Source organism: Pelodiscus sinensis, chromosome 1 (genome assembly GCF_052426305.1).
Source record: "Pelodiscus sinensis isolate ZL-2025 chromosome 1, ASM5242630v1, whole genome shotgun sequence".
In the NCBI taxonomy this organism is placed as follows: domain Eukaryota; kingdom Metazoa; phylum Chordata; order Testudines; family Trionychidae; genus Pelodiscus; species Pelodiscus sinensis.
Window position 1 is genome coordinate 342,277,682 of NC_143052.1, and position 12,747 is coordinate 342,290,428.

General features: G+C 39.3%; 1 protein-coding gene across 2 annotated transcripts in view; it reads right to left on the reverse strand.

Annotated features, from left to right (window-relative positions):
* Positions 1-12,747, reverse strand: part of UVRAG (UV radiation resistance associated) — a 127,384-nt gene that overhangs the window by 15,910 nt on the left and 98,727 nt on the right. For both annotated transcript variants that reach the window (XM_075919535.2, XM_075919534.2), the window contains exon 14: positions 5,315-5,406. In XM_075919535.2, coding sequence (XP_075775650.2) covers positions 5,315-5,406 — 92 coding nt within the window. The remainder of the gene's footprint in view (positions 1-5,314; positions 5,407-12,747) is intronic.

Genomic DNA, 12,747 nt, shown 5'->3' on the forward strand with positions numbered 1-12,747 from the left:
TTAAGGACACTCAGAGCATAAAGTTGTGCCCTTGATCACCCTGCCTAACAGCCATCTCAGGTAATACTCCCATAGTAGGGGCTAACTGCATCACAGCTTGTATCATTTCATTCCATAATCTAATCAGCTCTAGTCTTCTCCAGTATCTACCTACGCATTCTCATTTTAGCAGTGTGAAGTACTACTTTTTTCCCCCCTCACTTGTTGGCATTCCAACCCTTAACCATAATCATACACATTTTGCTCTTTAAAAACAATGAGTGGTCCTGTGGCACCTTAGGGACTAACAAAAAATACAGATAGTATTATTAGCTTTTATGGGCAAAACCCACTTCAGATATTTACTTGGTATATTCTTCTTGCAGAAAAATCCCATCAACTCCCCCCATTTATATTAAGTGTTTTTTCTGCAGCTCCTAAACCTGCATCTTCATTCCCATCAATATTCCACACTGAAGCAGGGTATTTACAGTGTTGTACAGACTACCTCATACTATGTTGTTTTATTGAATTCTCATTGACCCCTGAACAAACACTGGCACGTAATTCCATCTTTTGTCAGCTGATTCATAAGTCATTTTCTTCAAATACACTCTGATGTTGTATTTAAAAAGAGGGTGACCATTAATGACTATTACACAATTACTATAAATCTTGTGCAAAGCATGCCATGTAAGGTATCAACAGAAAAGTTATGAACTGCAAAGTATGACTGCCTTGTTATAAGCTGATGAGCTTTCGTGGGCCAGACCCACTTCTTCAGATCAAATAGTGGAAGAAAATAGTCACAACCATATATACCAAAGGATACAATTAAAAAAAAATGAACACATACGAAAAGGACAAATCACATTCCAGAACAGAAGGGGGATGCGGGGGAGGAGGGGAGAAAGCAAGGTAAATGCCTGTGAGTTAATGATATTAGAGGTCGGGAAGGGTAGATGTCTGTGAGTTAATGGTATTAGAGGTGACAATTAGGGAAGCTATCTTTGTAATGGGTAAGGTAGTTGGCGTCTTTATTCAGGCCCCCCCCCCCGCAGAGAGTGTTGAATTTTAGCATGAATGCCAGTTCAGAGGATTCCCTTTCAAGTGCAGATTTGCCAAAGAATCAATGCCCACAAAACAGACATTAGACAGGATCACAAAGAAAAAACAGTTTCTTGCCATTTCAACCAGAAAGGACACTGTCTCAATGGCCTAATCACATGCATCCTACTTCAGAAGACTTTCAAATCTGCACTTGAAAGGGAATCCTCTGACGCCAACTACCTTACCCATTACAAAGATAGCTTCCCTAATTGTCACCTCTAATACCATTAACTCACAGACATCTACCCTTCCCGACCTCTAATATCATTAACTCACAGGCATTTACCTTCCTTTCTCCCCCCCTCCCCCTTCTGTTCTGAAATGTGATTTGTCCTTTTCGTATGTGTTCATTTTTTTTTAAATTGTATCCTTTGGTATATATGGTTGTGACTATTTTCTTCCACTATTTGATCTGAAGAAGTGGGTCTGGCCCACGAAAGATCATCTAATAAACCATCTTGTTAGTCTTTAAAGTGCTACATAGTCCTGTATTTTGTTTCAGCTACACCAGACTAACACAGCTACATTTCTATCACTATTGTTTATAAGCATGCATCAGATTTGTATTGGAAATAATTAATAATGGCTAGGTACTTGTATGTTAAAGTGTTGCATTCCTAGGTGACGCCCCCAGGTAGATTTACATCAGGGCTATACAAATTTGTACTAACGGCCCATTAAAGATGTTCAGCTCTCACAATGGGTCACTGAAGAATCTCATCCCACCCAGTAGGCCTTCATATTGATGCTTCAGATAGTAAGATGACAATGGCTACCTCCTGAGTTTCAGCAAAACTGTAGAGGCATGGGACATGCTCATGTGACCATGACTCCATCTTGGGCCAGTAACTTTCTATGCATAGGAACCATGGGCTTCATTTGGGAAAATACACATGGCCAAGGATATAAAATACACCTAAGAAATCTCCATGTTGCCTCTTTGCTGCTCTAATTCAATGTGGGTTTACAACTAAATGGAGAATCTTAAACTATGAACTGAGAACATTCCAATCTTTTGGAAGTTACCAGAGACTTTTGAAAGTCAGCAGTCTATTCCATCACTGCTATAAACCTGATTAATAGATCATGTACATGATCTGTTAAACATTCATAACTGTTCTTTTATTAAAATGTTTAGTTAATTTACTAAGAATCGGATGACAGCATGATATTTGGGTAAGATTGGATATCCCCGGTTAATGTGCGTAAGTCTTGGATAATTTGGGATTAGTAAGAACCCCACATATGGTGAACTGAGTATTCAATAAACCTTCACTATAAGAGATTTTGTTGCCTGTATCAGAGCAAAGGGCTTTTGGTTTACCAGAGTAGTACTGCAGGAGCTCTTTCATTACTAACTTGGTGAATCCAATTATAGAACAACCAACCCATTTTGGGGGGCTGTCTATGCGGATTCTTGCAATCTGCCCATGGCATTCTCAGCGTGGTCCATTTGAGTTAACCAGTACTCCAGGTGTAATTTTGCATGCCTGCTGGGTGAAGAGTTCTTATGTTCTGCAGTTTTCTGTGGCCCCTGGACACAAAAATGCAGAAAAATCTACAGAGGATGTTTGCCTCTTCCCTGGCAGCACATCTATTGTAATGTGCCTGCAACAGCTGTCAAAGACACAAATCACTGCAGGAGAGGGAGGGAAGCTGAACATGTGTGAGCACGAAGCAGCTAGATGTACTGTCCCTCTTGCTTACTCCTGCCAAGCACCCAGCCTGGAGGGATCAGGCTATTTATATTAGGCATAAGGCAAGTTCTGTCCTCTAAGGCAGAAAATATAGTAGCAATGCCTACTATGTTCCTTCACTGAAAGGAAGCAAGCAGCTGTTTTGCCAGGGATTGAAGTGCAATCAGCCAATGCTGTTTCTTAAATTGCCTGGAAGCTCATTTTATAGAAGATAACAGGCACTGCATTGAAACAAATTCATTAGTTTTTGCTTAAGATGGGATAGGGTATGGAAGGAGGAGTTTGTTGTGTACATTCCTACAAAACTGCTACAATGTTTGAAATAAAACATACTAATAGAGGTAAAAAAACATTGTTAACGATTACACTGACAGTTAATTAATCCCATTTCTCTAAGGCACTGTAGCACTGCAACATCATTAATGTTCCTATTGTTAGTTAATTATTCCCATTCTCAATCAAGGCCCCCTGTAAAAGTTTTAAGGCTCCTTTATATTGCCAGAGTGATGTAAACTATAAAATGATAAGGGAACACTCAGCTAGGAAGATCTATCTGCGCTCTTACTTTTTTTCTGTGCCGAAGTGGCACAGCGGGGTTGAATTTAGTTCAGAATTTATTTTACTTACTCATTAAAAAAAGTCTGAAGGCAAATAAAAACATTTATCAAACAGTCAATAAAATATGAGGATCATCAGAACCAACCATTTCCAATGCATCAAACACAGCTATAACATTTCCCTACAAAACTACGTGAAGGTGGGGACATATTTTGCATAACCTACATATGTTGTTCTCAATCATGACTAACCTGCAATTGCGGATCATTTTGCATAAAAACCTACATAATTTTGAAAAATCAAATATGCAAATGTCTGCAGAATTTGAATATATTGTGTGCAGAATTTTTAATTTTTTGGTGCAGAATTCCCCCAGGAGTAAATCACTCACACAGCTTTCTATGGTTCTAGGTCTCTTTCTAGTTCATATTTGTCTTCAGAAATACAATAAAACCAAGCTCTGTGGAGCCTCTCTCCTAATGTTACGTCAAACACGTCCATTACAATCACAAACAGCAATGATTTTAAAGTTGATTTTTGATGCAGACACCCTCACAGTGAATGACTCATTTTAGCCACAGCTGCTTCTCACTATTGTGCTTCCTCTATGTGTGTCCATGATAGTCTGAACACGTTTCCAGCAAAGAGAATTGACTGCAGGCACTACCATAACAATTCCCTAGGAACTCTGCTATAAGTCTACTCTAAATCCAAAACCACTAAGAGCAATTCCTTGAGTTTCTCCCTGTGCTTCTGCAATATTCAGGTGCACACACTGCATCCACTGATGACATTCCTGGCAGAAACCCAAATTGGTTGTCAGTTACTTGATGCTCCAGCTCCTCGTGAAGTCTTTCCTTGATAATTCTTTCCAGCCATTTCATTGTGTGACTTAACTTGATAGGTCAGTAATTACTACATTCTTGCACGTCTCCTTATGCTTGAAGATAGAGACCAAAGTGCTCTTCCCCTACTTGTCAGGCATTTTTCCAGTAGAGAATTATGTTGAAAAAGTTAATCACCACCACACCATCACAGCCTAATGTTTTAAATGCCTCAAATGGCAAACTGTCAGATCCTGCTGCTTTCCCACATTTTGAGTTGCCATCAATATTTGGAAATTTAAGCACGCATCAGTCTCTCACTCAGAGGTTTCTTCATGTTTTGTCCACTGAGCAGTTTCTCAAAAGCATTGCCACACCCTAATGATCACATTAGTAGTCTTTTATTTTTATCTTTGACCCACTTCACAGCTCTCAAGTCCTCTTTGCCTAAATCTATACACTTTTTTCCTTCCTTCTTCAGAAGTCTTGCATATAAGGTTTTATATGTCTGACTCTGCAACTTTTCACCATTTTCTATTAAATCCTGTTACCTCCTTCTTTACAACTGCCTATACATCATTGGCACCACTACCATTTCCATGCCACGCAATTATCCTCCTTTCCTTGGCCAAAGGCAACCTGTGCCCTTTCTGTAATATGTCTGGATATTTCCCCCCCAAGCTTTGATAGTAACCATCCATGGTCAGTTTAGTCATTGTCCAACCTCCATGGAACCTCTTCCTTACAGCACAGATTGGCTTCCTTATTCACAAGCCTCCACGCTTTTACCTTTGTTCCACACCTCATTTTGTTCCTCCATTAGCCTTTTCATCCAGAAATCCATTACAAGCAATCTATACTGCTTCACAATCTTAGCTCCTAGCATCACTTTACTGTCTGATACTTTCTGACCCGTGAAGAGATCTAAAGTGTAATTGATCTGAAACCTGTTGGCATTGTTCTTGTATGTAATTAAACATTCCTCCCTTTTTACAATGTAGATACTGGCAACAGTCAGGCTGTGGGCATCCTCAACACCTTCATTTTTGGTTCCAAAGCCTCATTCTCTGTGAATTATCATTACCCTCGTTGTGTTCTCCCTACTTTGGTATTACACAAGTTAATTGGTGAGACGGAGGCACTTACCATCTGACCATTAGCCCATGCTCCATGAAATTTTTCAGGTTTGGAAGAGTTTGCCTTAGATCTGGAGTACCCAGTGCATGTTGATATCTAAGCTGCAAAGAAAGAATGGTCAGAATTAGTAGAGCATGCAGAGCACAAGCCTATTTCAAAAGGTGGGGGAACAAATAAAAGCACAGCTAATTTGCTAGCTTTCTGAATTAGAACATTCCGCTGGCCCCGGGCTGCACGTGGAGTTCCACATTCCTCCTTTGAAGTGTACAAGAGACCCACTGGGGCTCTTGTACATTTCAAAGGAGGAATGTGGAAGTGCCTATCGACTAGTCGATGGAAATTCCATCAACTAGTCAATTAACTGCAGTTTAACATCCTTACTCAGCATTGTATTTTCTTATAACATTTTTTCCCTAGAAGTTCATGCCAAGTATTTGTTCCTACATTCTAAACCTTCTGGGAAATGCTGGAGTCAAATTTATCCTCCTGCCCTGGATTACACAGGAAAAAAACATAAAATTAAATTTTCAGAACACAAACTGGGAATAAGACAGTCTGTTTGTTCATTAAATGTAAACATAATTTATCAATGCCATAAATATGGGTCAGCCTTACATTAACTCCCCCACCCGCTGCATTTCTGAGAAATGAATGCTTTAGACCTACATATAGGTACTAATGCAAGTAAGCCTCACTGAAGTCAAAGATTCCATACCTGCTTAAAATATCTTGTTGAATTTGGGTGTAAGTAAATATATTTTAGGAAGCTATGAAAATTGAGTATGCTCAAACCAGCAAATCGTTATTTCATTCTTTTCTTTAAATTTGTTTCTCTTCTCAAAAAACCTTAGTGAGAATTATTTCTATTGTCATCTGGGTTTAAGAAAGAAAAAAATTGCTAAGGAAAAATAATTTTCAATACTGGATTGTGAGACAAGAGACCACTTTCTGTAGAGTTTATTATTTCCATATGCACATAAAATTATATACTATAGTATTCTGTGATCCATACCTTCCACTCCAGTGACAGAACCTGGATTAAAATAACCATGAATGTAAATTACCAAATGATCCATCTTAGATAGGATTAAATTGGATTTTGTTAAACAAAAGACTAGCCTGGAGCAAAGGATAACTATTAAAAACAAACAAAAAACCCTAATGACATTACATCTGGACCTTACGATCACAGCCAAATCTTTGCAAAATACCCAATTTAAGTCATTCTTGAATTCTAATGTTTCATTACATGAAAGAGAGAGGATTAAGGGATTTTTTCTTTAAAAGCAAATATGCACCCATTTTGAATGCAGTCAGGCTCAGAAGATGGTATATAAGAAAGACTCCAGTATTAATGTGAAAAACAGCACTGTTTCTATTAACTCCACTTTATATTGCCAATCCATAAAAACCATTGCATCAATACTCTTCCAGTTGGAAATATGTTACAAATTTGTCTTTCATAAGCAGATCTGCTCTAATCCAAATGCCATGCAAGAAAATTATCTGCCATACTACAATATAGAGCCTTAGCAAATCATCTGAGGAAACAAATTCCATTACTTCTAGTGTAATTCAATGTGTAGAATCTTTTCCCTTTAGATATTTATGGTAATTATTGCAGAAGAATAATAACTGAATTACCATCTGGCAAGTATCTCTAATCCTGTAGACTTTCAATCCTACATAAAGTTTCTGAGTTAGGAATGCCATCAGAAGCATCTCTTGTATAATTGCTTTTACTATCTTTGCAGAAGGAATGCCACGACCACATAGCTGCTTTGAAATTATGGTATTAGAATCACATTTGTTCGTATCTATAAACATAACTTCTAAGAATATTAAAAAAATTCTTGTCCTACAAAAATAACTGTAGGCATCATTTGGTGATTAAAAAAATACAAAAAACTCCCAACAAATTGAACTTGTTGGTCAGCGCTATCTTCAAGAAGTGGTACATTGCTTGAAAACAGCAGAAAAAACAAGTCCTGCTAGGAGTCTTCCTTTCCAGTCCATATGAAGATTAAGTCATTGTATTTGAAATATACTTAATTTAACTTATTAACCTATCTACTATTTATTATTTTATTATTTATTACTTTGTTTCATAATAACTCAAACATTTAACTCCTAGAAGAATTCCTTCCAGATGTCATTAGTTCCTTAAAAAGTTATTCCAACAACAAAGTATAAAATACAGTAGCCACTGATGTTTCCAAGGGGTATCCAGAATTGTGACACATTTCACTACTCTTAGCATGAGAAAGCTTTGTCTAGGCCTTCAGCGAGTGAGCTCTCCAACCACACTGGACACAGGCAACACAACTATACCTCTCTAGGCTTCTCAGACTCTGGCGTCACTCCGTGGCTTAGCTATTGGTGCATCAAGTTCTGAGCTTCAACCCAGAGTGACAAGTATCAGAAGGGTAGCCATGTTGGTCTGAATCTGTAAGAACGAGAAGTCCGGTGGCATCTTATAGACTAACAGATTTATTGGAGCATAAGCTTGTGTGGGCAAAGACCCACTTCCACTACATGCATCTGAAAAAGTTGGTCTTTGCCCACAAAAGCTTATGCTCCAATAAATCTGTTAGTTTATAAGGTGCCTTAGGACTTCTCGTTAACCCAGAGTGACCAGCCTTGGTCCACTGAACATTCACAGTGTTCACACATTTGCGGCTTCCTTGGAAATTACCAGCTTGCCAGTACCTTCTCAGAACACTGCTCCACTTGAAAGACTGCACTTAGATATGTTAATAAGGAAATCAAGCATATGTGGCATAGAGATTCAAGTAACACAGCAACCAAATAGAATACTGGAAACAAAGGATTACAAATAAAGATTAATCATAACATATTATATAGAGCCTAGATTTAATTAAGGTACAGGCTCTCTCAGCAAAGTGAAAGCAGCCAGAGGGGGAGGGTAAGCAAGCATAGTGTGCAGAGGATGCAGCCTCCTAGTATCTTTTATTGGACTAACTTCTGTTGGTGAGGGAAGAAAAGCATTCAAGCCCCGCCGACTAGCTGCAACTCTCCTGTCATTGGACAAGCATGCTGCCAGTTGGCCTCAGTGAAGGATTCAGTAGGTCTCTTCACATGCCAGAACAAACCTTTACCTTTTATAAGTCTCCCTTCCTCTAGATTTTCTCTTGTATATTTTTGCAACTTAATTTGCATATGGCCCACTATGCAAACAGGCCTACATTGTGAGGCAGACAAATAGCCAGACAGGGGCAGGTGTCTTACCTCCAAGTAATGTCACCTCCTGGAGACCTGCCCTAACTCAAATCTCTAATTTTCAGTATTGATACATAGCTCCTTAAATGGAAAAAAACAAACCAACCATGAGCTACAAGGTGGAATAAAGAGGATAAATCTAACATGTATCTTAGACGTCTGTATATCAGAATAAGTAGTATGAGGAACAAACAAACAGGAAGAACTAGGAATGGTCTGAAACAATGCAATTCAATGAAGTAAAAATGCACAGTGCCATACGTAGGAAGAATAAACAATTGTACAAATACTAAATGGGGAATAAAGGATCTGGGTTACAGTGGATCACAAAATATGAGCCACCAATAGGGATGTGAAGGGTAAACCAGTAAGCATTACCCTTAATGGGTGATGCTTATCGGTTCCAGTTAACTGGTGGCCGGAGCAGCTCCCTGCCTGCCACAGGTGGGGGGATTGTTTTAGCCCTGGTTCGCAGCAGGCTTAGATGTGCCACAGGCAGGAGTTTCTCCAGCCAGGCTGTAGCAGCCCCTGCAGCAGGCAGGAGAGGGGGAGGTATGTTACAGCCCAACCAGAGCCCCCCTGCCTGCCTCCCTTTAATTGGTTAACCAGTTAAGCATCATGTTTAATCAGTTAATTAAATGGGATTCTGAATCCCTAGTGAATGTTTTCTGTGAGCTGTGCACTTCTGTAGCTGGTCAGGAGAGACTCATATGCCACCCCTCTGATTAGCAGAGTGTCCACAGCTAGATTTTTGTTGCTACTGGTGATGCACTTTCACACATGCTTCAGTGCACATAATTATTTCACATGTAGATGGAAAAGAGGGAACACTGGTAAACAATGCAACACTGTTGCAGAAATAGCAAACAATTATGGGATGTATTGGCAAGAGAATTCTGAGCAAGGCATCATTCTTCTACTCTACTTAGCATTAAGTCTCGACTGAAGTGTTTTGTCCAATTCTGGGCACCACACTTTGGAAAGATGTGGACAAATTAGAAAAAGTCCAGAGGAGAGCATAAAAAAAGATTTAGAAATCGTTTGGAAAAAGAAAAGGAAAGACTAAAAAACTGGGTGTGTTTACTCTGTCCAAGAGAAGACTAACGGGGGATAATTGCCTTTATAAATATAAAAGTGTTTTCAAAACTGTTCTCCTTAAACACTAAAAATAGAACAAAGTAATGTTCAATTAAAGCATAAATAAATAAAATTAAATTCCCTCCCTTTCAGCTCAAGTAGAGCTTTCCCAAATTGATCTTTTCATTATTAGTGCAATTTAATGACTTTTTCCTCAACATGCCAAACTCACCATCAAATACTGCAAAAACCAAATCCCAATGTGATAAGGTCACTGAAAATAAAAATGCAAATAGTACTGCCATTCAAAAAACACAAATGAGAACTTACATGTTTTCAGAAAATTAGTTAATGACCACTGGAATTTTAAGGAGATAACACTTATGGAGATAGTGGCTGGTTGGTACGAAGAAAACATCAGGGGAGGCAGAAAGAGCAGAAGCAGCCAGGACAGGGAAGCACTGAACTGTGAACCATGCGTGGAGTGAAGGAAGGAAGAAGATTCACCCATCCCTATTGTTACTTGTATTTGTGAAGTACTGCCCATAGTGCTGAACTTCCAGATATCAGAGATTTCATTGCTACCATAAAAAGTTGCCCATTCCAATAGGGCTTCCTTCCTCACATTGTATTTACACAACAATTAATAGAAAATGTCAATTTGTTCTAGGATTTGGAGTAAGTTTGCCCCCTTGCTGAATGTTACAAACACGACCATTCCAACTGTCTGAGGAAAGCATGCCTCTTTCCATTCCAGGGCACAAACTCTTAAGCAGATTTATGTTCAGGTTTATGGACGTGTATCCTCAGACTACAGCCTAGTGAATGCCTAGTACATCACTGTTGACATATTAGTAATAAAATATTAATTGCTCTTTCCTTGCCCCTATATTCAGCTTTGTTTTCCCAAGCACTTTACAGATGTTACTACAGTGCAGAAAAATCTGTTGTACTCATGGAATGAAAAAAATAAGCTGACAATAACAAAGCAATTCAGCCTCCAGTACAAGCCTGCCCCCTTTCTGTCACTACAAAGACCTGAATTCACTTCAGTGGAAGCAGAATATGGCTATTTAGGATAGGTATGCACCAGTGTTCCCTCTAAGATTTTCGTTCCTTGGGCAGGTTGAAATTTCGTATATGTAGAAATTTAAAAGGTAAGTTTGTGGATGTGTACCCACAAGTATAAACAAAAATCTTACATAAAAATATATATTTTTAAATCAGTGTTTCTTAAAATTAAGTCTGAGGAACACCAAACAATTTTTTTTTTTAAATGGGGAACACCAAGGATTTTTGTTGAGAAAAAAAAAGAAGCTTGCCCTTTTTAAGCTTGCCCCATTTGAACTCTGTTCTCTTTGAACCAAAATTACATCCCCGACCTCTGTTTACTATGCGCTAGAAGTAAAAGTAACCCTCTCCAAGAACTTTTCCCACCATCCTCCTACCCAGAGGGGATGAGTTTGGCCCCCACTGAACCCTCTCTCCTTTGGTGCTGGTCTCTGCCCTTCTGCTTCACCCCCAGAGTCCCCTGGCACCTGCACCTTCCCTTACTCCTGCACCCTCCTGGTGCTTCCTTCTTCCCTCACTGTGTCTGCACCCTTGCCCTCTTTCTCCCTGATACCCATCCCCTCACTACCCTCTGCCCTAGTTCCTCTCATGCCCATCTGTGCCCTCACACATGACTTACTCCATCCCCGCCTTCCTCATGCCCACCCCTCCTTTCAGCCCTTCTCCCAGTCTCTTGTGGAAAAGCAGCTGCTCATTAATTATGCAAATGAAGTGTGGCGATATTCCATGCCAAGCTTCATTTGCATAAGCTTTTCCGCAAGAAGACTACAGCGTAGTCATAGCCTCAGTCATCTTAGCTTTGGTGTACTCTGATTTGGTCCCTGCAAGGACCCATTTAATCATAAGGGGGTTTTTTTTTTTTTTAATAAAATTCTGTGTCTCTTTTGCTGATGCCCTCTGTATTGTCGCTTGGGAACTGCCTGCTTTGCCTCTACAGCAAGACAAGTGTCTTCTGCATTTGGAAAGAAAGTCTCTGCATTAAATGGGTTGGTTAAAGTTCCACTTGCTGCCTCATACCCAGCTACACCATTATTTTTTTTAAATCTCAGTCTCAATTTATCACCACTCACCTAGAAATACACAATTGCTCTTCATTTTCTTTCAAAAAAACCACGAGACTACCATAGGTTGCGATTATAAGTGAATAACTCAAGCACTGCAATATTTTATGGGAATTTTGAAATTCAAACCAATGCAAGTCTCAATTTTGAAACATTTCCATTCTTTTACACTGCCTTCAAGTTGAAGATAGTTTTATTCTGAATGGTGGAACTGGTCAGACGAAAGATGTTGCTACTGTGCTAAAAACCACAGCCTATCATAGTGACAATATTGCCTTATTGTTTCCTGGTAGTCTCCAGTCTGTATCCCTTTGTTTTGTTTTATTTAATTGTATGTTCATTGGGTCTGCAACTCTCCTTATTCTTTACAGCACTTAACACGAGAGGGTTCAAGTCCATGACTGGAATGCCTTAACACCACAATAATGTAGTCTACTGAGGTAGTTTGGGAATCTGGGATACAGAAATTAGGAAAGCCTCTAGACCTGGTGGGAGAATGTTGTAAGCTTGGGCGAAAGTACTTTTTATTCATTGTTCTAAAACTTTCCAAAATCCAATCAACAGCAAACAAGCAGCCATTGTTTCCCACTCCCATTATCCAAGATGGCATTCAGCGATGCCAAATAAGCAGATTGGCTGGATATTTCTACAGATATGATCGGCAATTAAGTCAATGTTATCAGCTGAATATGTACTAGAAGGAAGATTTTCAAAGGCTTAGAGGGCTCAATTCTCAAAGAAACTCCTTGAAAGTCAGGGGCCTAGCTGCCCTCTATGGTTTTGAAAATAAGCTAGACTTGAACATCCCATTCAGATCTCAGAATGACTCTTTCAGGCTCTGTGCAGGAGAACTACATTGGTTTGTTCTCTTCACAGAATGGTGAAAGCTTAGATTCTGGACCGCTGCTCCACCTCAAAGAATCGGTTCTGTCACCAGGCAGAACCAAAGAATACAGAGTCCTTTTCAGGATAGGTATGTAAATACATCCTCAA